The sequence below is a fragment of the Ursus arctos genome, unplaced genomic scaffold, assembly GCF_023065955.2.
Source record: "Ursus arctos isolate Adak ecotype North America unplaced genomic scaffold, UrsArc2.0 scaffold_1, whole genome shotgun sequence".
Taxonomy (NCBI): Eukaryota; Metazoa; Chordata; class Mammalia; order Carnivora; family Ursidae; genus Ursus; species Ursus arctos.
This window is the reverse complement of record NW_026622763.1, coordinates 60,930,371-60,956,957: the sequence shown is the minus strand read 5'-3', so window position 1 is coordinate 60,956,957 and position 26,587 is coordinate 60,930,371. Positions and strand designations below refer to the sequence as shown.

Genomic DNA, 26,587 nt, shown 5'->3' with positions numbered 1-26,587 from the left:
AAAAATAACTACATTTTTATTTGTTGTCCTGCCTAGGTATTATCTTACCACATTCCTTTTCTTGTAAGTTCAATTGAAGATTTCAAGGATCATATTCCAAGGGAAACTGACATGAAGGTAATAAAACTTTTTTTTGGATTTTACAGTTTCTAAAATGAAATATTTGAGTTAACATATGAAATAAAATTTAATAAATTCTAAACTACTGTAAAGTTTCTGTTTAGAGTGATCAGTTGGCATGCTTGCCTTTGAAAATACATCTTTGAGAGCACCAAAATGCTACATAGGCATTTTGAAAGGTCATCTTCCTTGATAACCTATAGCAATGTAAAATGGGTTGGTATCGATCATTCTTACATTGATAGCTGTTCATACCTGGTCATAAGCAGAATTGGAAAGACAAGCCAGGGAAATAAGAGTTGTTTTGTTTTAAGTAAAGTAAAATTCAATCAGTTTTTTAAATTGATGTTAAAAAGTCTTGTAAAAGAATGTCAATATAGGGTATAATGTAAAAAAACTTTAATACCCTGTTTTTAGAAATGTAAGATAGAACATTAGTAGGCATATGTGAGTTTACAATTTTTGTTTTGAAAATTTTTTGATCATGAAATCCAACTCACTTATCTAACCCCAGCTATAATTAACTGGTGGTTACACATCCAGTAAGTGACCTCTTATGTATGTTTTCTAAGCCTCCATGTGTCTTGGAAAGATTATTTGCTATTTCACATGTTTTGAAATGCACTGTCTGAAAAAAGTTATGTCTAAACTCTTTTGTACGACACTCAAGCTTTTTCTCAGATTGATGCTACTCACTTTCTGAGGCTTATCTTCCATGGCTTGTTCCATCCTTCTCCCATGCTCTTCTCTTTCTTACTCTACCCTTTTCTTCATATGTATCTCATGAGGTAACTAGTTCTTCCCATGTGCATTCTCATATCTGTCTGTTTCATCCTCTCATTTATTGTACCTGAAAATCCTGCCCTTTTCTATTTTCTGCTTTTTGAAGTCCTGCTTATCTTTTAAGGTCTGATTCAATTGCCGTATTCTAAGAAACATTCCTTGATCCCCAGGCAATTAAGTATTTTTTTTTCCTTATTATTATCAGAAAACTTTTTGTTTATCCATTGGGGGGTTAAATGTGGTCTGCCTTGTATTATAATTGTGTTTTTTCTCTTAAATTTATGCTAGATTGTAAACATTTTGAAGGCCTTGTTTTCTTTATTTCTGTGTCTCCCACAGTGCTTTGCATAGTGTAAACATTTGGGATTAATGATTGTCCTGTGATTTTATGATTGAAAACCGTGTGTGATTAGTGCAAAACTGTTAAATGGAAACACTGTAGAAAAAAGAGTTAAGAGAACATTAAAGAAGAATCATTCCTTGAAAATACACTGGTGTGTGGATTATGAGAATATTCTGAGCAACCATCCAGTTGTTTCAGCACCCGACTTAATTATGTTTAGTTTTTGGCAAACTTTCAACAGAACTTAATATTTTTTTAATATTTTTTAAAAACTCAAACATGTATTTTTAAAATTAATTTATTTTTAATTGAAGTATAGTTGTCATACAATATTATACTAGTTTCAGGTGTACAACATAGTGACTCAACATTTATACACATTATGAAATGCTCACCATGATAAGTATAGCTACCATCTGTCACCATACAAAGTTCCTAGAATGTTGTACTACATAAGACAATGTACTACTTAAAATGTTTTTAACTATGCTGTACTTTTCATTCATGTGACTTATTTTATATCTGGAAGTTTGTACCTCTTAATTCCCTTCACCTGTTTGCCCATTCCCCCTCTGCTCTGGCAACCACCAGTTCTCCAAATATATATTTTTTAATAGCTTTCTTGAGATATAATTCAGTTATCTTGAAATGTACTCATTTGAAGTATACAATTCACTGGATCTAAGTGTAGTCACAGAGTTGTGCAGCTATCACCCCACCCAATTTTAGAATATTGTCATCATCCCAGTTGGAAGCCTTGTGCCCATTAGCGGTTATTCTGGAATTCTTCTCAGTCCCCAGCCCTAGGCAACCACTAATCTACCTTCTGTCTCTTTTTACCTATTCTCTTTCTTTCTTGCTTTTTTCTTTTTTTTTTTTTAGGGTGTATTTATTCGTTTAAGAGAAGGTGGGCATGCACGAACGTGTAGGGGGAGGGGCAGAGGGAGCGCATCCTCAAGCAGATTCCCTGCTGAGCATGGAGCCCTGCATGGGGCTCAATCCCACAACCCAGTAGATCACGACCTGAGCTGAAACCAAGACTCAGGCACCCAACACAGCGAGCTATATGGGCTCCCCAAGTTTGCCTATTCTTGACATTTAGTATGAATCATACAATATGTAGGCTTTTGGTACTGGCTTCTTTTACTTAGCATAATGTTTTCAAGGTTTATTCGTGTTGTAGCATGTATCAGTACTTCATTTTTTATTGCTGAATAGTATTCCATTACATGGATATACCACATTTTATTTATCCTTTCATCAGTTGATGGACATCTAGGTTTTCACTTTTTGGCTATTATAAATAACGTTATGGTGGATATCCATATAGAACTTTTTGTGTGGACATATGCTTTCCTTTCTCTTCAGTATATGCCAGGAGTCGAATTGCTGGGTCATATGGAAACTCTATGTTTAACCTTTTGAGAAACTGCCAGATTGTTTTTGAAGTAGTTATACCATTTTGCATTCCCAGCAGCAATGAATGAAGGTTTCAGTTTTTCCATATCCTGTCGATATTTGTTGTTGTCTTCTTAATTATAGCCATGCTAGTATGTATGAAATGGTATCTCACTGTTTTGTTATACATTTTCCTGAAATGAATGCTGAATACCTTTTCATGTGCTTATTGACTATTTGTGTATCTTCTTTGGAAAAATTTCTATTCATATCCTCTGCTCATTTTTTTGCTTGGATTGTTTGCCTTTTAAATTTTGAGTTGTAAGTGTTCATTATATATTCTGGATACAAGTCCATTAACAGATACGTAATTTGCAAATCTCTCTAATTTTGTGGGTGGTTTTTTCATTTTCGTAATAATGTCCTCTGTGGCACAAAAATTTTTAGTTTTGATGAAGTCCAGTTTGTGGACTATTATTTTTTCTTTGGTTGCTTCTCCTTTTGGTGCCCTATCTAAGAAACCATTGCCTTACCCAAGTCATAAAGATTTATACCTACATTTCCTTCTAAGAATTTTATAATTTTAGCTCTTAATGTTTAGGTTTATGATCCATTTTGAGTTAATTTTTGTGTGTGGAGTAATGGGTCACTTAAAAAAAGATGTTTTTCCTCTTTTTTTTAAAGATTGAGTGCATGCATGAGCAGAGGAAGGGGCAAAGGGAGAGGGAGAGAATCTCAAGCAGACTTGGTGCTGACTGTGAGGCTTGATCTCACGACCCTGAGATCATGACCTGAGCCAAAATCAAGAGTAGGACACTTAACCGACTGAGCCACCTAGGTGCCCCACCCCCAAAAAATGTTTTTCTAGGACTTAAACCATGGCAGTTACCATTTATTTTAAGATACAGTTTTACTTCATATTTTGTACTGAGTTTTTTTTGGTAGCAATATCAGAGATAACCAGCTACATAGGTGGTTTTTAACTGAAGTATTGAGCAGTCAGAATATCATAAATACTTGAACTCTAAATGTGATACCAGGAAGAATTATTTTAGTCATTAGAAATTCCATTATCAGGCTTTAAAACTGTATTCCTTAAAAATCTATTATGGGGCACCTGGATGGCTCAGTCAGTAGGGCATGCAACTCTTGATATCTGGATGGTGAGTTCAAGGCCCATGTTTGGGCATAGAGCTTGCTTTAAAAAAAAGTCTATTATAAGTAACTTACCATATTTATAGCTATGATATGATGAGTCATTGAACAACCACATTTTTCATTAAATAAGTATGAATGTGAATATAAGTTCAGCAATTTTGATTCACTTTTGTTCATTTATTCATCTCTTTTGGTTTGATATTTTATATCCATGCTACCAAGAAAAATACCGTTAGCATGATTTTATTGGCGTTTGCCACAGAGAATATACTAATTTTCTTTGGCCTAACAGTAGGAAGTTCTAACAAGCAGCACATCATGAAGTAATAACTCAATTTATCATTGTAGGCTAGTTGTGTTGTGGTTCCTGTTTCAGCCAAGTTTTGAAATTCTCTAGTGTTCTTATAGGTAGATTCTAATTTAAACAGTATATCTTTTCTTACTAGAGTGAGATTTCTTAGAAATTTGCTAAAATATTTCTTACTCTGTAATTCTTATATATTCTATCAGGTTGCAATGAATGTGTATGAGTTATCATCAGCTGCTGGATTACCTTGTGAGATTGATCCTGCCTTGGTGGTAGCTCTCTCCTCACAAAAATCAGGTAAAATGCATTAGTAAATATATATTAGTCTTAGTTAAAATTACCAGGGCAACACAGATACAGGTGTGGTACTTATTTATTCAAATGCCTACTTAATGTCAAACTTGCTTTTTTTTTTTTTTTTTTTTTTTTTGTAGTTGGAATAGAGCAATGCAAAGAGGACAAAAGTCCCTGTCTTCTGGAGCTTATGTTATAGTGTAGTCCTCAGATAGACAGTATTTAAGCCATAGGACTAGATGGAATTTCTAAGGTTAGTTAACAAAGATGCAGAAGAAAGAGGATCAGGGTCTGAGCCTTAGGACACTTTCAACTTTAAGAACTCAGAGAGAAGAAGAGGAACTACCAAAAAAGAAATGAGAAAGAAGGATGGATGAAGGAGAAGAAAAACTAGGAAAGAGGAGCTTCCAGCAAAGTGGAGAGGGAATGATCAACTTTGTAGAATTAATGGGTATTGCTACTAAGAGCAGTGGCAGTGGAATTTTTGGAGCAAAAGGCTGAGTAACGGGGGTTAAGAGAGAATAGGATAAAAAGAATTGGAAATAATAAATATAAAACAACGCAAAGAGTTTTACTGTAAAGAGGAACAAAGAAATGAAATTACAGTAGCTAGAGGCAGGAATAAAATCAAGAGAAAGATTTTTTTCAGGTGAGAGAGTCACAGAATTTGTATACTGATGGATATGGTCCAGTAGGTAGCAAAATTGGTATTTAGAAAAGGGTGTCCTATTTTTACTGGACTAGAGCTATTTATCGTAGAGTCAGTGCATCATTGTGTCATATTAAACATTTAAAAGATTTTAAAACCAGCTCTTTGAAATACCCAGAATGCTCTAGATATTTCTAGATTTGTCTATAAAGTAAATAACATTTTATCTCTTTCTGATACTAAAATGACCATCCCTGTCCCCTTGTACCCTAGCATGTTTGCCTGGGTTCATCAGTTGTGGTTTTTTTTTGTTTTGTTTTGTTTTGTTTTTTAACATTGCCTTTTGCTTCATCATTCATGCAATATGTTCATTATAGTCATATGGGTAATTGCCACTATTACTCCTTTGGCTGCAGCTATATTTTTTTCATATCCAAATTTTTAAAACATATTTTGGCTTTTATGTTCAGTTCTTACATATATGTGGTGGGGTGAATAGAATAACTAGAATTTCCCAGGTACCAGATTCAAGTGCCTAGGTAACCTACAATTTTAGTACACATTATAATAAATATTTTAGAAAGGATTATGTCTTAAAAGACTTAGGACAGTGCTAGTTATTTTCATTTATGACTGGTTCCTTCTGTCTTCTAAAATGGAGAGGTTGGAAATCTAGTCCACTTTCCATATTTATATCTTTTAAATACTAATAGTAAACTTCAAATCACATTTATATCTGTTTTAGAAAAAAATGTAAGAATTTTTTTTTTTGGCTGATTTTACAGAGTAATTTATGAGGTAATAAATTTTCTAAACTAGTATACAGAATATTCTTATAAAATAATAATTTATCATCAGTTTTTAGTTAGGACATTTTAGGATTCCACTTATCCTAATATTTTTTTTTTTGCCCTATAATCTTACAATTGAAAAAGATTTTTTTGCCTTACTGTTTTTTTAGAGGTCCTTGAAATATGCTTGGGTAGTTGATAATAGCCAATAAAAATGTATGTTACTTCTATATCACTTGTAACAAAGTTGTGATTAGTTCTGTAGAAGCTCAGATATACTTTATATAAAAATTGAAATTTACATTTTCTGGTTTACATTGGTAACTCTTAACTAATCTTGAAGAAATACCTTGGTTTTATTTTTAATTTTCTCCCTTAGAAAACATAAGTCCGGAAGAAGAATATAAAATTGCCTGCCTCCTTATGGTCTTTGTGGCAGTTTCTTTGCCAACATTGGCTAGTAACGTGATGTCTCAGTATAGCCCTGCTATAGAAGGTAATGGCTTAAAATTGCTTTTGCAATGAAAGTCATGAGTTTTGATAAAATAGATACTTTTCAAGTAATTAATGTTCATTTATAATAGAACATGGGTTAACTTACTAGCCACTTACTAGCTTTATAACCTTGAATAGTTGATTTTTCTTTTTCAAAGCACCGGTTTCCTGATACGTGAAACGTGTACGTGTGAGCTTTTGGGTGCCTGAATGTGTGTGGCAGGGGATGGTGAAGGAGTGTCCAACTTTTAAGATTATTTTAAATATTGAATGACAAAATGTTTGTAAAGCAGCTAAGAACTTCTTTTTTAATAGAGACAGTATAAAATTGATGTATGATTTCTCTCAGGGATTTTTTTGAAAATTTGCCTGTTTAATACAGACGTCATCATTTGTTGCTTTTTTGCTATTATATTTTTAAAAGCACTAGTCCTCATAAAAATGAAAGGAGAGCAAGGCAGGCAGTCTTTCAACTCTTAATATAAATGTCACTATGTAGATTTTGAAGTGATTAAAGACTTGCTATTTATGTATTACTTGAATTTGGGATCATGCAGAAACCACAAACCCTATTTACACTTTCTCAGGGCACTGCAACAACATACATTGCTTGGCCAAGGCCATCAACCAGATTGCTGCAGCTTTGTTTACAATTCACAAAGGAAGCATTGAAGACCGTCTTAAAGAATTTCTGGCGGTACGTATAATCAAATAGCAAAACTCATGATGTTTTATAAGGAAAATTAAAATGATAACTATCAGATTTAACAGAACCAATTCTCCTTTTTTTTTTTTTTCCTCTGGAAGGAGGACCAGGTAAAGGCAGGCATTAAAATCAAGGAGCTGGTTAGAATTTTTTCCCTTAGAAATCTCTCATTTCTAGGGCTCTGCAAGATGATCTTTTTTCCTAAGCTCATATTTGGACTGCCTGGAATTTTGCCCATTATCTTATTATATAGGCAATGAATGACTGAAATGTTGAAGCATACTGAAAATAAGTAACTCGTGAACATTTCATTAAAACTTTCTTAAAATGTCTATATTCTTTTAAGCTTGCATCATCCAGTCTACTGAAAATTGGCCAGGAGACAGATAAAACAACAACAAGAAATAGAGAATCTGTTTATTTACTGCTAGATATGGTAAGTCTCATTTTATTTTTTATTAACAAGAAAGAAGTTCCAGTTATTCCTGATAGTCTTTTCTTGGCATTTAGTGATTAAATAACAATTAGAGCTGAAGTACTTTTTTGATCCCTTCTGTTCAGTCCACTCAAGCCACACACTTTCTAAACATCGCTGGAAAGACTAACATTACTTGCATCTTACCATATGGTAATCATATCAGAAAACAACAAAATAAAAGATTAGCATTTCCTATAGGATATTCTTTTATGAATAGTTTTTCAAACAGCTGGGAAGCACTTAAACCTTCTGTTTTTCTAGTGTGTCAGTTTCAACTCTTCCAGTTTTCTGAATTTTCTACATTTTGACTCTCTTCCACCCATCTAATAATAATTTCCTATGATTCTCTGTGCCTAGTCAGCTCTTTTCTCTTCACTATCTGAACCAGCTATGCTTGTTTCTACACTGTGGCTCTTCCCTCACTTAGAGTAATTTCCTTTTCCTGCAGAGATCTGTATCTATCCTATGATTCGGCATACCCCATAGCTAAAATCTTTTTCTAGATAGACTTTCCTGATTATTCTGGCCCACATTAATCTTTCATCCCTTTTGAACTCCTTTGGCTTTCCACTTAATTACAGTTGGTCTTATGCTTGATTTGGCTTTTTGGCTTAGTCTTGGGAACCCAGTTAAAACTTGATGTTATGGACCATATTTTAAATATGTTTATATTCTCTTATATGTCTAGTATACAGTTGAGGGCAAATGAAAGTGCTCAATCTGTTCCTATGATGAATAGACTTAATTGAAAAGTGGTGATTGTAAACATTTTGATAGCAAAACACTGGTACATTTATATTTCAGGTTTTAAAGTAAAAGGAAAATAATTTCCTAACTATTTCTAATAAGAACACTACAGAAATTATGATTTAGTGGCTGTGAGTTAATGTTCCCATTATAAATAACTTCAATTCTGTGATGCATTTTTGCTACTTTTCAGATTGTACAGGAATCCCCATTCCTGACAATGGATCTTTTGGAATCTTGTTTTCCGTATGTCTTGCTGAGAAATGCATACCATGCTGTCTACAAGCAAAGTGTTACATCTTCTGCATAAAATATCTACTTATTGAAGACAAGCACGCATTTTTGTTGCTCTGGTTTTACCTGTAAACTGTGGAACTATTTTACCTTAAGGCCTGAAAAACAGTTTTGTGGCTTATAAATTTCTTTCATACGGTTGGTTGTGTTTTCTGATCATTGCTTTCATTTAATATGGTTGTGCTACAGTATACTTGGTTGACTTAGGTTTCATGTTCACTGAATTCACTAAAATTATTCCTATAATTTTAGAATATCATTGTTTGAAAAGCATACATTATCTCTATGTTTTTGATATTTGAAAATGAAAAAAAAACCTTTGCTTGTTTATTTCTGAAAAAGAATTGTATTTAGTGATTATTTTAGATAGTGATATTATAGCATTCATCTATGTGTAAATTATTTCATATAGGGAAGAGTTCTGATCTGTACCTATGGTTCTTATTGAAAACAAAACTGGATGTGCATTTCTGTGATGTTATGAATACATTTCTACTTTATTTTGAAACATTTGCCAAACTAAATACTGTAACACTGTATAACATTAAAAATGTTAAAGGACTGCTTAGCATTAGAAGCAGACTATGTCCGGAAATTCTAAAACAGCAGCATATGTTGTTGCTTGTATAAAGCCTGGTGATAATTTTTAGACTAACTTTCACGGTGCCCTACTGGCATTAGCACTACCATTGTACCCTGCTGTATAATAAACAATCTTAGACATTTATCAATTGTTGATACAAATGTTAGTCCCTAACCACTTTTTATATGTTTTAAATTTTTGAAATTCAAGTGTACCTGCCATAACATAAAATAAACACTAGACGGTATCACATTTTGAATTCTTTACTTAATTTTGGATCTCTAGAAATTTACTCAATAATACGAAAATTTTAGTTTCAATTTCATTTAAAATAAGCTTTAGTTTAGGAATGTTTAGGTGTAGCATTTGATACCAGGTCATCTGTCACAAAATTTGATTAAATATTTTGAAAAACATTCCACTGGAAGAAAATTTTAAATAAAATTGAAAAATAAATTACCTAACATTTTTTTAAGAATTAAGAACTAAAAGGAAACTCACGTTCCATCAGCTTGTAGTTGTATATGTGACCAAATGGACAGAAGTACTTGAAAGAATGGGAATAAAACGAATGATTATAGAACTAGTAAAATGTTGCTGAGAACTACATCAGTCAGTAATGAATGGAAAAGACTATTGCTTAGTGGTTGGCATGGAGGGCAGAGCAGCCCATTTTGTTTAAAAACTAACCAGATGTTTTGCTTTCTGATGGGCATTATAAAGACTATTTCTCAACAGCTTTCTATCTGGATATCAAATAGAGCTTTTGCTCATAGCTTCTTAAGTATATACTAGTAAAATGTTAAGAGAAAGAAAGCTACTATGAGCTCAGTTATATAATGTTCTTCTTTGTTCATATACAGAGTAGAATGAAATTGAGGTGCCACAAGATTATCGTGTTGCTATTCTGTGTATGATTTTTTCCAGTCTATACTTAAAGCAGGGAATAGTTATTACTATCTGTTGGAAATTTTCAGTAGTTTAGTGAGGATTTTTGAAAAGGGAAGGAATTTTCTGGGGTGCCTGGGTGGCTCAGTTGGTTAAGTATCTGACTCTTGATTTGGGCTCAGGTCATGATCTCCAGGTCCTGGGATTGAGCCCCAAATCAGGCTCCATGCTCAGCAGGGAGTCTGAGATTCTCTCCCTCTCCCTGTACCCCTCCCCTCAGTACAGAGACTCTCTCTCTCTCCAAATAAATCTTCTTAAAAGAAGGGAAAGAATTTTTTAATGGAGTGGTTTTAGACTTGAAATAGCCTGATGACTCAGTGAACAGTTGAAATTAAGATTAAATGTTGTTTGTTTTGAAATATTAGCATCCTAGAGTGATGTAACTTGTTGGTAATGATATCCTGAGAGGTAAAGTAGGCATTTGAATATGAGCAATTAGATTGGTAAATGTGGTAGGGCATAAGGATTTCCATATGCCATTATTTACCCCCGTTCAGGCCAAGAAAAGATCTCTTCTTCATAGTCGTGAACTTTTTTTTGCCTCAGTTTTTTTCTCAGATACCCAAACTGACTGACTTACTGACTCACTGACTCACTGACTCACTGACTGGTGTAGTGTCTGATTATTCTTTACAGACAGTCTTTCTATCAAAAAAACAAAAAACAAAACACAAACACACAAAGGTAACTTGGAGAATTAAAAGTAAATTGACAATACTTGTTATTTTGTTTGTCGTAACCTTTTTTTTGTCTTAATGTTTCTTATTCTAAACTTAAACTACAACATACTGTTTTTATTGTTTTCTGTACAGTCATAGTTGTGCCATGGATGCTAGCCCTATACTCTGCTATTTCACTCAGCAATAGAAAGAGGTCTGATTTTTTTTTTTCAATGCCTCCATATATGCCATGACTAATTTAGTAATTTCATTTGGTGAACATTTAGGCAATTTCTTGTTTTGCATTTTAAATATCTTGTATCTATATCTTGGTGAATTTGGCCTATTATTTCCTTAGGATAATTTCTCACAAGTAAAATTGCTTGGCGGAGGATGTACACATTTTAAACTTTGATACATCATATTAGATTCTTTCCAATAAGATTATATCAGTTTTATTCCTGCAATTGTGTGAATATAATTTCCTCTATTACTGCCAGCGCATATCTGTACCTCTTCAAAAGGGGAGACACACATCTTGTTTTAATTTGCATATCTTTGTTTTTTAGGGAGGTGAAATGTCTTCTTTGTGTTAATTCGTAATTTTTATTTCTTTAATGAATTACTCATTTTCATTCTTTTTGTTACTTTCAAGTGGTGTTCAAAAGCTTTTAAGATACTAATTGACCACTTATTTGCATATGTAAAAAATTTTTAGTACATATAGTTAGGGTTGAAAACAGCTCCCCTACAATCTTGAGTGCAGTGATACGGCTATTAAAATCTACTAACAGTGCATAGTAATTAATGTTAGGATGCAGATACTTCAATAATGATAACTGAGTTTTAATCGAGTTTTAGAAGTATAGGATATTTATTTAAAGTCCAAGTTAAGAATAGCATTATATATAAAAAGGGTGTATATCCCTGTTGAAGAATGAAAAGATGTCCAATGTAAATATATAAACTTAATCAATTGAAATTACACCAAGATTGTAATTCCTTTATTCTATTAAATAGGTATAAAATGAATTCTATATTAAGCTTATTCAAAGAGATGCTGTTTGTGTATTAGATACTATATGTAGGAGACTGTGTATATAGCAGATTTTAACCTCATTCCTCAGAGATGTCATTTTGAAAACTGTTCTCAATAAAAACATCTACCAATCAGAAGGCAAAAAGTTGTAAGACTTTCCTTGCCTTTCATACTAATAGCCTGGTGTACATCATTTTTTAAAGAGAAAGAAAAAAAGACCAAAAAGAACTTAAGCACTTTCTTCCTAAATCAGAATAATTAACATTAACCTTTGTCTTTTAGTTACATCCTCTAAAGTTAATTTGTAAAGCTCTTTATATTTTAATGTGCTTGATAAAATGGTTTCTATCATTCATTTTATGCCAGCCTTCATTTTATGGAAAGTTTTCCGATTTTACAAAATGATTTTGAACGAAGGTAAAGTGGCCTTTTTGTTTTTAAAGTTTTTTTGTTTTTTGTTTGTTTGGGTTTTTTTTTTTTTTTTTTTTTTGAGATATGGGGAAGGAGCAGAGGGCGAGGGACAGGTAGACTCCATGCTGAGTGCAGAGCCTGATGTGGGGCTCCATCCTAAGACCCTGTGATCATGACCTGAGCCTAAATAAAGAGTCGGATGCTTAACTGACTGAGTCACCCAGGAGCCCCTAAAGTGGCCTTTTTGTTACTAAAAATATAAAGGAAAAAACATGTAAAGGAAATAGGATCTATATCATACATTATTTTAAATGTAATTTAGATAATTCTTTGTGAGGAAAAAGCTGCCCTACCTATCATTAAGTCATCTTTATTCACTTGTAATCCTTACCTTTATAGGTTGTGCTAACGCAGGAAATCTGGTCACAGATAACTGGTCAGTCAGTTTGAGAGCATATGTCTGTACAATTGGGATTAAAAAGATTTGTAAGATCTTGCATCTACCATCTGGGAGCTTAGAGTGAACTTTGCTGTTAAGTCATATTTTAATCAGCCAATTGTTCTGCTAGTGTTGCCAATTTCTTAACCCAGAAAAGATGGAAAAAAATCCAAAGTTCAGTGGAATAGGACTCAGGCTCTGATAATTTATTCTGGAAAAAAGCCTTCTGGGAACATCAACAAAAAAATGAACAAACCTTTTAGAATCTAGAAGTAAGGAAGAGTCATTTGAGCCTAAGTTAGGACAGCTGCTGGGGAAACAAGAGTCTTCATAGCCAAGAAAGTGCTCCAGAGAATGAATAGTTTTTACAGAGTTATATACTTTTTACATCTTCTAAAAGCTCAAAAGAGTATAGACTACCACATAGGGAGGAATCACGAGGTTTATCCCAAAGGAATGCAGGGAGTAGGTGCGCTGATCGACCGATCTACTGATCTATCTCAAGGATGGTTTTCCTTTAGGTTACTCATTCACAAAGTAGATGTACCATGCATGTGTGTGGTGGGCCATAAATGGGGCTTTTGGTTTGAGCAACGTTGATATACAGTCATGTTGATTTAGGAATCTAAAATGGCTTCCCTTGTCTGGCAGGCCTTCTGAGAGTTTTTCCCTCATCACACGCAGGAGAAGATTGAGTCCAAAAAAATTCAGAGCTTAGCTTTGTGGGTTATACTTGACATGGTGCTCTGGTGATAGTAATGAGAATCTGAGGCGGTTGAGCAAATACTGGCTGGATGAGATAAGTTTCATTTAAGCTAGCAATAAATGCCCTTACCTAGCTTTGTATTTCCCCAGTAAGTAAAAACAGTGCCTCAGATTTGAAATGGGGGCTTCCTTCTTTTTCCATTAGACTCTTACTTACTCCTTTTTCTTTCTTTCTTTTTTCTAAGTTATCTCTTAATTTTCTCTTCTCTTTTCAAGGCAGTCATGGAACTTGGCACAGATGCTTTCTCTGACTTCCCATTTTGGATCCTCCTGTTAGTCATTGGCACTCACCTAATAATTTTCTACCACTTTTCCATTCATTCACTAAGCAAATACTTCTAGATGCCTGGATATAATAGTGAGCAAAATAGAGAAGCTCCCCTTTTACAGTTGAGTGTGCACATTAATGATGGTAGGCAGTAAAGGAACAAACTTCTGATAGAGGGAAATATATGGGATGATGGTCTGGGAGTCAGGGAGAGAGTTGCTTGAGGTACCAGGTAAGGCCTCTGTACGAGAAACATTTGGGCTGGTATGTGAAGGATGAGAAGGGGTCAGAAATGGGCAGAGAGAAGAGTGAAGGTGAATGCCCGGAAGGCAAGAACAAACTTGACATGTATGAGAGAAAGTATGCCAATTAGTGTTTCTGTCGGTAGGAGCCTCACTGGGCAGGCTAGCTCTTTTACTTTTCCGGTCTGCCTGTCTTCTTTCTTCTTTCTTTGTTCTTTGCTTATGTATTCAAAGTTCAGAAATCCAATCTAAGGTAGGTTGGCCATAAAGAAATGAAGAAACTGAATTCACTGGTAGGCTGTGGCATTGATCTGAGAGTGGTAGTCTATTTATATACCTACCGCCGGGCCTTCTAACCCAGCTCAAGTTTTTTTCAGGCAGTGAATCATAATCTACTAATTGCACATAATCATGCCAACCCTTCTGTTACAATGACCTGCCTTTGGAAGATACCAGCTGTGTTATTCATAAAAACTTTTATGAATGTGTAATCCCTAAAGTAGTATCCACATCTCTCCTTCATCTCTTCTTTATGGCCACTTGAGCACAAACCACCATTTCATTGATGGCATTGGCCTGAATTTTCAAATAGACAGCCTGCCTCTTTTTCTGAAGATTTGCTGTGACCTTCGTCTTTTGGGAAAAAGATTGGTTTGAAATATTAAATGTTAAATGTTTTAATCTTTAATGAAAAATGATTGTTTAGTTATTTGGTCCTGTTGAATTGAAAAAGAAAATTACTATTTATTGACCCTACTTGGTATTATTTTCAGAGTGGAAAGCTGCTTTATATTGACGTATTGATGCTTATGTGAATCGAACTTTCCATACACATTACTGTCACTAACAGATCAAGCATGCCTAACTCTAATATGTCTCATTTCCAAGAAAAGTTTTCAGCCTGTCATTTTGACCTAAAAATAACAAAATAGGATAAATTAGCAAACTAGAGTGAGGAACCTAGCCAGAGAGGGCTGTATCTTATTTCCTATTAACCTTAACCCTCACTTTACTATTGTCTCTTAACTTCGAGAATGAGATGGTTGGACAGGTTCTGGTCAACTTCTTGCACGAGGTTCACAAAGCTGGGACATGGGTGACCTGGAGATGGGGCGATGATGAACAACCTGGTGATTGCCCTGTCTTAACTGTGGTTTATGACTAAGTCATATTCATACTGACCAAATGCTCAATGATCTAGTCTTGAAATTAGTATTTGGCCAAGGCCTACATGGAAGATCACCATAATAGAATATAAGCTTCTAAGATATATGAACAAATTTTATTCAAAAATTGTAATTTTATTACATTAGTTATGTTATTAAATTTTAGTGTAGTTCAGAATCGTTTTCACCTCTGTCAACTGCTAAATTGCTCCTGTGCTCATGTTAAACCACTCATTTAAAATACTAATGGGGCACCTGGGTGGCTCAGTCGGCTAAGTGTCTGCCTTCTGCTCAGGTCATGATCCAAGGTCCTGGGATAGAGCCGGGCGTCAGGCTCTCTGCTCATCAGGGAGCCTGCTTCTTCTCCCTTTCTCTCTGCCTGCTGCTCCCCTGCTTGTGCTCTCTCTCTCTGACAAATAAGTAAAATCTTTTTTAAAAAATAAAATTAAATAAAATACTAAAGTTACTTTCAAGTATAGAGTGGAAAGCAACTCATGAAATTGCTATCAAATTAGTTAAGATTTACTTTTTCTCCATTAGTAACTAAGTTAAAGGCATTTCCTCTTTAACGCCTGGATTTGAAATTTTGGGGGTTAGTGGTAATAAAATTTCATTAAAGTATCCTTGCACGCTGAAACGCTATGCATTATTGGATGATATTTCCAGAAACCTAAAACATGTTGCCCTTGTTTATTTTTTTCTAATATTTTTGCAGGCATTACTGCATCACAATTACTTGAGAAATTTTTTCATAAACTTTGGTTCTAAAAATCTGACAATGGAACAAATGCAACTGAATTTCCATTTGCATATTATCTTTAACGGCGTGCACAATAATTTCAGCATCTTCCTTGAAGTAGAAAGAGAATCTTTACAGCAAGTATCATGTAAGAAATACTTGCATTCTAAAGGCACATTTAGGGACCCCTCGGTGGCTCAGCCAGTTAAGCATCTGCCTGGCTCAGGTCATGATCCCAGGGCCCTGGGATAGAGCCCCACGTCGGCTCTCTGCTCAGTGGGGAGCCTGCTTCTCCCTTTCTCTCTGCCTGCTGCTCCCCCTACGTGTGTGCTCGCTTGCTCTCTCTCTCTCATAAATAAATAAAATCTTAAAAAATAAAGGCACATTCATACTTAAACTGATAGAATTCAGTTTAGGGAGATCTCCACTGCAATTACATCTAAAAGGTTTATCTTTATTTGAAAGTGGATATTCAATCATTAATCATATATCGAGATGCCGTACTGACTAGGTATGACCATAACCTGTGTAATGACGTGATTGGTCACACACAAGTTGTGGATGCCAGAAAGCAGGCTGGCAGGCATTCAGTTGTTGGACCTTGCAAAAACCGAAGTGAATCTGAGGAGGAGATAATGCACAACTTGCTAGGCTGATGCTAAACTTCATTCCAAATTCTTACCTTCAGCCAAATGTACAAGGGTGTCTGTGCTAGCCTGAAGCAAGGCGCAGCCGGCAGAGCTTGGGATGGGAGGAAAGGTGACATAAGACCTGGGCTATTAACAGGGGTTTTGTCCAAGCTGAAGATGCTGGTTAGAGTAATAAGAAGAGCTCACATTTACTGATCGCTCACTATGCCACAGACACTACTAAGTTTTATCTAATTTGATCCTCTGAATAGTGCCCATTTAGTCTTCCCAATCACCCTACATGGTGATTATCCTCAAGTTACCGATATGGAAACTGAAGCTCAGGGAAGGTCAGTAACTTGTGCAAACTCCAATTGCAAACAAGTAGCAGCCAAGATTTAAGTCTGGCCCGGAACTCCATACTTACCATTACATTGTCTCAGATCTCTCAGCTATAAATGTGGGCTTTTATGCACTAGCATTTAAAGCCGCTTTGCACTAACTTACTTGCGGCTTCAGGGTCAAGAAGCACTTCTGAGTGCTTACATTGTGCCACTCTGGATACTAGGCATTTTCATGCCCATTACGTCATTTAATGTCCACAACCAGATTGCTCAGCAGAGATTATTTTTTCATGAAGAAACTGTAGAGTTTTAAATCCCTTGTCACAAAAATATGGAGCGACAGCAATAATGTAGCATTTTAGTCTTTAATAGCTGGATAGAGCCTTAGAAATTACCCACTTTAACCTACTCACGGATAAGTAATGTATTCAAAGTCACATAGAAGAAATCTTGTGATTTCTTCTAGAATTCTGTCATCGTGACTCTTGGTTTAATACGTCTAGTGCTCCTTCTGTGCCATGCTGCTACATAAATGTGCATAGTTCCACAGTCGTAAAGTCTTAATTGCAATGAGCATTTGCTGGTTCCTGCTAGGATTTTAGGGGTATATGGGAGCTCTGATTCCATGGCATCAAACAAATCTGGGCTCTCAATCCCAGCTCTGTCACTAAAGGATGAATTACTTGACTTGTCTGAGTTTGTTTCTGTAAGTGTAGAATGGGGATAATATCTACGTCGAAGTGCTGTTGTAAGGATTACAGTGAGCGAGTCATGTATATAAACTGATGAGTTTCAATAGATGGTGGTGGTTTTTCTGATTTGTTGTTGATTTGGCTATTTGTTTTGCTTTTTATAAAATTATCTTCAAAGAGTTTGTGATGGTTTTTATGAATAGTGTAACACCACAGCTTGCATTCATGAGAATGCGACTTTTTTGTGTTAGCCTACGTTCCAGCTCTGGTCTGAGAGTCTTTATGTTAAATGGGAAAGAGCTTTTTCTCATGTAAGTTTAACATAAAGCAATGCTCAAGTTAATTTAAGACTGCTCTTTACTACATATGCTTTATACTATATTTCTGTGTATTATCCATAACAGATGTAAAAGATAAAAAGCTTACATTTTCGGGAAAAAAAAGAAAGAACGCTTACATTTTCAAATGTCATTGTAGTACCCAGAACAATTTCAACAATTGCTCTTTGGAAGCCTCTGTGCCTTTCCTCATGTTGTTTCCTACCTCTAGCATGGAATGTTCTCTCATATTCTGGCCAGCAAACTGCTGATCATATTGTCAACAGTGAGTTCAAACATCACCTTCTTTTCCATAGCACATCATCCTCTGTTTCTTCTGAGCCTTGTACATACCTTTATTCTAGTGCTTATTGGATCATAGTGTAATTGTTGCATATCTGTGTCTCCTTTGATTCTGGGAATGCCTTCTGGATCCATGTTTATTTCGTCTTTCTTTTTTTTTTTTTTTAAAGATTTTATTTATTTATTCATTCGACAGAGATAGAGACAGCCAGCGAGAGAGGGAACACAAGCAGGGGGAGTGGGAGAGGAAGAAGCAGGCTGCTAGCGGAGGAGCCTGATGTGGGGCTCGATCCCATAACGCCGGGATCACGCCCTGAGCCAAAGGCAGACGCTTAACCGCTGTGCCACCCAGGCGCCCCTATTTCGTCTTTCTTTTTAATCAATCCCCCAACTCATTGGAAAAGGCTGATGGCTAGACAGATGCTATAGAAAAATGTCCTTTGCTTCATGTTGGGGACAAGTGATTATTTTTCTTTTTGTTCTTGTGGAGGGACAGGTAGGTACTTCCAGTGCCTGGAATGGAGGTAGCTCTGCGGTGACACAAAGTGGTTTCTGTGATTTCTCCCAATGAGATAATTCACATGTTTGGAGTATTTGGGGGAGATGTGAAATCTGAACTTCTCATATAAATAGGCATCAATCCCTGAAACTAATGATACACTATATTGAATTTAAATAAATTGAATTTAAATAAAAAGTTTTTAAAAAATAGGCATAGGGATGGGAAAATTAGCGAGAGACCAAGAAAGTGTTCCATGTTACAGGAAAATGATTTTTTTTTTTAATCTGGAAATGTGAGTGAAATGCCAAGAGCAAAGAAGAGGAGCTCTAAGAGAAATTACAAAGTGACAGTTGAGGTCATTGTCCTGAAATAGAAAAATAATCCTTTCAATCTGGTGACTCACCCCTAACTAAAGTCAGTACTTCATAAAAAAGGCAGGAGCTTTGAGACACTTAGCTGTAATCTTAACCCTTTGCAGAAATACCTTCCATACTTGTGCTGGTCTGATGATCTTCTCATATCACCAGGCACAAGGATTAGTGGACCTTGATATGTTATCCTGTCTGTCTAACTTCTCATCTCTTCTCAAGATCGCACTGGCAATCACCTTGGCAGCTGATCACACGGTGACGACCGACAAGCCTCCTAGGCTTTCAAGATGGCAGAACACTCTTGGAGAATAAATGCCTCTGCTGCTGGAGGTGTCAGTACCCAGAAACTGATTAGAGGAAGCAGCTGATGACCTCTCTAGTGAGTTCTATTTTTGTCATATCTGAGCCCAAGTCCAATGGTTGCTAGCAAGTGAACTAATCCCATGACTTCAGTTTGAAGGAGATATCACACAATGCAAGTATACTCTCCTCAGCTATAAGCCGTAGAGCCTTCTTCAGCCACAGTCTGAACATTTGTGTTCTGTACAAAACATTACATTTGGAAGATAGGTGTGGGTTTCCAGAACAGCTTCTGAGTCCCCTAAGCCATCCTAAATAAAACATATCATAGAAATTCTGCTTTGCTTCATACATCAATCTCATTGTAGCTTTTGAAGTTGAGGTGTGCACAGATGGTAAATCCTCAGATTGAGTTTGACTGCCTCTCTGTGTGAGAGGGAGAAGACCTTGAGAGTACCTCTGTTCCTGGGGAGAACCCCCAGGTAGAGGTGACCACAGCATGCTCTAATGACTGGAATGCTTGGATTCCCAGCTTCAATGATCACATCTGGTCTTGGCTTTATCACCCTTTACAAAATTCGATTTATTTGAAGTGAAGGGAGAGAAAAGTTAGGGGCCAGCCCTTCCATAAGGAACAAAGCGAAAAATAATTGCTTGCTCCTAATATTGAAGCAAAGGGCATCTCTACCACTGGATTTCTGTAATGCTTGTCTAGCCATCAGGCTTTTCCAGCTCACAGCATACTTTCTGAGGGGAAAATTTATTAGAGAGTGTTTCCTTAAATATTTAATCTTGAAGTTAGTATTAGAACCTTTATTCTAAATAACAAGTTCTAAAGGGAATCAGAAAGGGAGAAAATACAGTATCATGGCATTTTAAAAATGCGGCATGTCCTCAAGGATCGTAATAATGGACAACGAGTTTCTGAGAAATTATATATTTAGAATCTCTCCGTTTTCTGTTTTAACTGGTTTTTAAAAGATTGATTAATTTTTGAAAAGATTTTATTTATTTATATGAGAGAGAGAGAGAGAGAGCACCAATGGGGGGAGGGCCAGAGGACCAGAGAGAGAGAGAGCCTGAGCAGGGAGCCTGACATGTGGCTCAATCCCAGGAACCTGGGATCATGACCTGAGCCGAAGGCAGACGCTTAACTGACTGAGCCACCCAGGTGCCCCTTTAAAAGATTGATTTGATAAGAGTTTTCATTTTTAAAAGCAATACTTCAATAGGAAAGTGAAATATAAATTTCTGGCTTTAATTCTACTTATCCTGGGAACATTATATATCTTTCCAGAGTCCAAGACCTCAGGAACTATTACTTTATCTCCCTCTACTTTCCTTTCCTATCCCATAAAATTATGACTCTTACAAGAAATACAGTGGTCTCTCCTTTATCTGCAGGGGACATACTCCAGGACTCCCAGGGGTGTATGAAACTGTGGACAGCACCAACCCTGTATATAGTATGTTTTCTATGCATACATACCTGTGGTAAAGTTTAATTTAGAAATTAGGCACAGTAAGGGATTAACAACAATAACTAATAAAATAGAACAATTATAAGAATGTACTGTAATGAAAGTTATGTGAATTGTCTCTCTCTCAAAATATCTTACTGTACTAGACTTACCCTTCTTGTGATGATGTGAGATTATAAAATGCCTACGTGATGAGATAAAGTGAGGTGAATGATGTAGATGTTATGACAGCCATAGGCTAATATCGACCTTATGACCATATGTCACGAGGACCACAGGTAACTGAAACCACAAAGTAAAACTGCAGATAAGGGAGGACTACTGTAATATATCACATTCTTGCATCAGTTCAACAAATATTTTTTAAGTTTATTTTTAGTTTTTTATTTTTAAGTAATCTCTGTACCCGTGAGGCTTGAACTCATGACCCTGAGATCAAGACTCACATGCTCCTCTGATTGAACCCGCCAGGCACCCCTCAACAATTTTTTTTTTTTTTGAGAGAAAATGAAGATAGATACTTTATTGTTCACCTTTCACACAGAGCACATCTCCAGCCATTTTCTTTCACAGCTTGACAATGTTTAGGTCTACAAAAACCCAGCAAGAAGCTTCGCGTAGATTTCAGTTAAGGAGAATGTAAAACATCAACTCAGCCAGGCTTTTGTTTTCTGCAGCGATAAGAAAGGGCCTCCTGCACCAAGTGGAAATCTGTCCTCTTACTTGGTAGTGCATTTCTTCCATTACCAAAAAAAAAAAAAAAAAGTCATTGGGGCGCCTGGGTGGCACAGCGGTTAAGCGCCTGCCTTCGGCTCAGAGCGTGATCCCGGAGTTCTGGGATCGAGCCCCACATCAGGCTCCTCCGCTATGAGCCTGCTTCTTCCTCTCCCACTCCCCCTGCTTGTGTTCCCTCTCTTGCTGGCTGGCTCTATCTCTGTCAAATAAATAAATAAAATCTTTAAAAAAAAAAAAAAGTCTGCCCAAAGCAAACTAACTTGTATTTGCTGAGACAGTGGTATTAACTCGTGCATAAAACAAATTTCAGCGTGCTGTTTCTTCTAGCAGATTTCAAGTAAAAGTGGGGTTTGAGGAAGAACTTGCTCTGCACGGACGCAGGCCAGTTTAATTGCTGTCCTATATCAATGCCTGCATGCACCATAAGTTGGCCGCTTAGTTGGCTTTTACAATCTTTGCGGATTTGGGCCGTGTTCAAGGTGTTCAGAGTTGAGTGCATAGTACAGTATTCCATCAAAGGGGTAAGGCTACTGAATGTGCTATCTGCAGAAGAGCTCATTTCATAGGAACTGACTAAAAGTTCTGTCGTGCAGCAAATGTGGCATAAACTCTGGATAAAAAGCCAGGCAGGGCAGAACTGTGCTTGGAAAGTGGGCATTAGAATACTTTAAGGAAAACACATTTAAATGGATTGATAATATGAGGAAGGTTTCCTAGTTGTAAATCTAAACAAATCTAGGAGAATCCTCATTTTCAAAACCACTTATTAAAACTATTTATTCAGGTAATTTCTTCCCAGAAATGTGTGCATGTTCTGTGGAATTAACTGACCGGTTCATTAAAGGCCATTTTAATGACCTTTTAAAGAATTCTTCATACAAAGGAGGGATGTCTGTGTTTCTCAAATAAACTGCGTTATGTAAGTCCTTAAAACACGGCAGCAACAGAATTGAACGAAGACCTACAAGTACTTAATGCCAAGCAGGAATCTGCCTGCCACCTATGGTCTCGTATTAATTAAAAATTGATGTTGGACTTAAGATTCTGAAACTAAGTTTCTATTACTTGAGCTCTAGCAAAATGTAAGGGTCTGTAGCCTCAACTAGGATAATGTCTTCTCTGTCCAAATCCAAAATGATTATAATGATAACCTCCATGCTGGAAGTGCTATTCAAATTATCCCCCTTGGTGATAATTCTGGCTCCCTCTTCCTCCCCAGCCTCCTTGCTGGTCTCCACATCCACCTTGGCTTCTGCAACCACCTGTCCCTCCACGACTACTGCCTCAGTCACCATAGTGCCCACCATCTTATCTACTGTCCTGCTGGTATCCACCACCCTGGTATCCACTTTCTGTATATGTGGAAGCCACCATAACCACCACCTTGACAGCTACCACTGTGGTAGCCACCTGGCTGGAAACCCGAATCTCAAAGATCACCATCTTGGTAGCCACCACCTCCCCCTCCACTCCCTCCAACCATCTAGCCCCCTTGATGCGTATTTCCTCTTCCTCCCTCTTGCTACCATGGTTGTAGCCACCACGTCCACCTGTCCCTCTTCCTTGTTCATGACCTCCTCGTCCTCCATATAGGGAATGTTCATAACCACCTCTCCCTCCTTCTTGGCCTCCTGCTTGCTGCTGGGGGCCATCTTACCTTTGCTGCCATGGTGGCATCTCTGGGGGTGGAGGTTCAATTTCATTGGGTCTACCTCCTCTGTTAGGCATCTTCCCATCAACACTTTATTGATGGCACAGTCTTTTCTTTTGTAGAGCTACTGCTTGTCCTTAAAATCTTTGACGAGTCTTGTCTTGTAGCCAAAAGGTGGGAACGGAAATAGTACTTTTAGGAGATAGGACTGAGCATTTCAGCTGGTAAACCTTTGCTATTTTTTCTGTCTGACTCTTCACTCTGTCAGACCAACCAAAAGACTAGACAGTGACATCCAAGACTTTTATTAGCAGCTTTCTCAAAACTTCAGATTCATTGGCTATGGCTTGGTTAATTGCTTCTGTCTCCAGTGGGCTGGTCCCATTGGCTTCTTCCATGAAGGCTTTCCACATGGTTAAGTGGAACTTTTGCTAATGTCTCCTTTAATTTTTTTTTCAAGCCCACTGAAGAGCTGGAACATAGTTACATTGGCTGGAGTTTTGGACATTCCTAGAGCAGTACATATGCCTTTCAACTCTTGAAAGACCTCACTACCGCCTCCTTCTTGAGCTTTTTCTGGAGGAGTATTCATACAGAACATTCTGGAAGCTTCTAGTTCTGAGATGAGGAATGTGAGCAAAAGGAGGCAGTTCTGAATGAGAAGGCATGAGGTCACATCCCTAGATGTCAGTGAAATATATGGACAGTCCATCTCCCCTAGTAGCCAACTTACCTCAAGCTGGAATTCTTCAGCTTCACTCGGGCTGTTAGTTGCTTGCACATTTTTCCTCTAGTTTATAGAACACTCTTAATTCAGACACCAGCCAAGCACAGAGTTTGGTAAACTTGGGGGAACTGGCTCCAGCAGAGACTACCTGAGACAGAGCGCCATCTTTCAACAATGGACCCTTGTAACCTAGATCTTCCAATGACTCCAAGATGCTAGTCTCTATGAGGTCACACTCCATCCTACTGTGGTATTCAAATTTCTAAGTCATCAGGCTCCCCTCTTTTCCCACAATGTGTACGCTCACGCATGCACTGCCTCTCCTCAACAAATATTTTCTTAAATACCTACTATGTGCTAGATACTTGGGGCAAAATAGTAAAAACAAGACTATCGTAACAGAAATATAGTTTAACTAGACTTATCTAGGTGTTCTGCCCTATGCACAGCTTTATCTAAAGAGAAAGACTCCTAACGGAGGCTCCTTCTGCAATTATACACTCTAATATGTGTCTCCTTGCTGGCTATGACTGATTAAATGAGAGAGCAAACTGAATTCGCGGGGAGTTAGTCTGAGGACTTGAAAATGGTGGGCTGTTTTTACCAGATTTTTCTTGTAAATTAGAAGCGAGGCTGAAGGTTGTAGTGGCTACTGAAGCTGGCCATCTCCTGGAGCAGGGACTGGGGGAGCTATTGCTGGCTTTCCTGTGCTCTCAGATTATGAGGGAGGAGAATATCGGAAAAAGCTGATCAGGTGAAAGGGATGGTGTGGATGCACAGAAGAAATCAAAGAAACATGACAGGATGAAGATGAGAAAACTTCCAGACACTCTCTCTCTCTTTTTTTTTTACTTGAACTGATTTGACTAGATTTCTATTTCTTACAACTTCCCAGTGCAGAGAAGGGCCTCAATAAATATTTGTTGAATGAAGAAATGTCCAGGGCATTGTGTCCTCAATGTTTGGTGTGTACAGGAAGCAGATATGGTCGCTGACATCACGGTTTACAGTGTGGAGGAGGAGACAGATTTTACATATCTGGTCTTGTCAGTAACACAAGTGTTGACTCTCATCATCTCATGCAGGAGGCAGATATTAAACAAATAATGAGTGTTCAACATTGTCGAGTCAAAACTAAGCAGAGGCTCGGGTAGAAGTTTCAGTGTTATTGCTCGTGACCGATGAGTATGTGAATGCATTACTAGAAAGTTGGTATGATATCATTAGCAAATAAATAAATAAATTGCACTTACTAGAATTCACCTTCGGCTGGATTTTTTCCCCTCCATTCCTCTCCCTCCTTTTCTTCCTTATTTCTTCCCTTTCTTTTTGAAATCTGACTCCAATATTGTGCTGGTGCACTTATTTTAATTTGGTGCAAGGCATACATAACAAAATAAGTGAAAAGCTGTAAATGTTAGAGCATATATATTATTTATTTCAGTGACAAAGGGGCAATAAATCATTTTGTCAAGTCACACTGTAACATTCAAGTTCTGTCTCTGTTATGTCTAACTGGCCAAGCATTTGCAATTCTGAACTTTACAGAATGGGGAAAAAGCATGTTACCTTATGACAATAGATCATTGACTTGTCGTATGTACCTTCCCTAATTCATACTTTGTCTCTTTAACTGAAAAAAATGCCTACCTCAAATATGTACTATTTACAGGTCATTGGAAAAGAGTATTGCACAATAGGATTATTATAATGTACTCAAAGATAGCACTTTTATCTTATTGGCATGTAGAGATCACATGTGAAAACTTTTTGATCTTCGTTGACTTTTTAGTGGAAAAGTTTTGGAAATCCTTTTGTCATTGACAAAAACAGAACTGTGGTAGCTGTTTTATAGTTGGTCAATTTTAACAATAGATAAAAAAGTTTCTGTTGAAGCCAATTTATTAATACGTAACAGGCAACATGTGGCCTTAAAGACAACTGCATATTTTTCTCAAATCGAAAGATTTGAGATTTTTGCTAACATCCATAGGTATTTAAAAGAGATCTACATTTCTACCCGCCCCCTTGTCTGTCCTATGCTGAGAAATAGTACTGCAAGCCTCTGAGCTTTAGCAGTTTTTTAGGTAAAAGGAATTTTTCATGATGTAATTGATATCGTAACCACTCAGCTGGACAGAAGCTTTTAAGGGCTAAGTCCATTTGCTGATTTGTTTGCATTTCCTACTCCAACTAAAAGAATTCAAAGGCATGAAGAGTCTATTGTGAAAAATGCATGAATAATGCAAAAGGCATCCTCAAGAGGATATCAGTATGGTTCCAATGCAGTTATGGCTTTCTAATAAAATCATGACAAATTTAAAATGAAAAAGTCAAACCATCTCAAATTTGTTGAGGCAGCTATAGAAGAGTGCACGAGGGAAATGTTTGGGGTTTTTCCTGTGAAGTCTTTCCCTCTACACCCCCACTACAGCTTTTTTGAGATATAGTTGACATATAACATTATGTGAGTTTCAGGTGTACAATGTGTAGTTTTGATACATTTACATAATGCACAAGGATTACTACCATAGCATTAGCTAACATGGCCATCAAGTCGCATGTTTACCATTTCCTTTTTGCGGTGAGAACGTTTCAGATCTACTCTCATAGCAACTTTCAGGTATTTAATAGAGTAATGCTAACTATTCACTGATTCTTCGCGAACCCTGTAGCCTTGAGTGGGTGTTTGCGCATTTGCAGAACCAGTCAC

General features: G+C 36.7%; 1 protein-coding gene and 1 pseudogene across 1 annotated transcript in view; one reads left to right on the top strand and one right to left on the bottom strand.

Annotated features, from left to right (window-relative positions):
* The window catches only part of NCKAP1 (NCK associated protein 1), a 100,023-nt gene extending 90,625 nt beyond the window's left edge, over positions 1-9,398 (top strand). Inside the window, exons 26-31 of the mRNA XM_026492384.4 lie at positions 37-117; positions 4,313-4,406; positions 6,223-6,339; positions 6,926-7,035; positions 7,391-7,480; positions 8,463-9,398. Coding sequence (XP_026348169.1) covers positions 37-117; positions 4,313-4,406; positions 6,223-6,339; positions 6,926-7,035; positions 7,391-7,480; positions 8,463-8,579 — 609 coding nt within the window. The 3' untranslated portion in view covers positions 8,580-9,398. The remainder of the gene's footprint in view (positions 1-36; positions 118-4,312; positions 4,407-6,222; positions 6,340-6,925; positions 7,036-7,390; positions 7,481-8,462) is intronic.
* A 13,196-nt stretch (positions 9,399-22,594) lies between these two features.
* LOC113248923 (protein FAM98A-like) lies at positions 22,595-24,115 on the bottom strand (annotated as a pseudogene).
* Between the last annotated feature and the right edge of the window lie 2,472 nt (positions 24,116-26,587).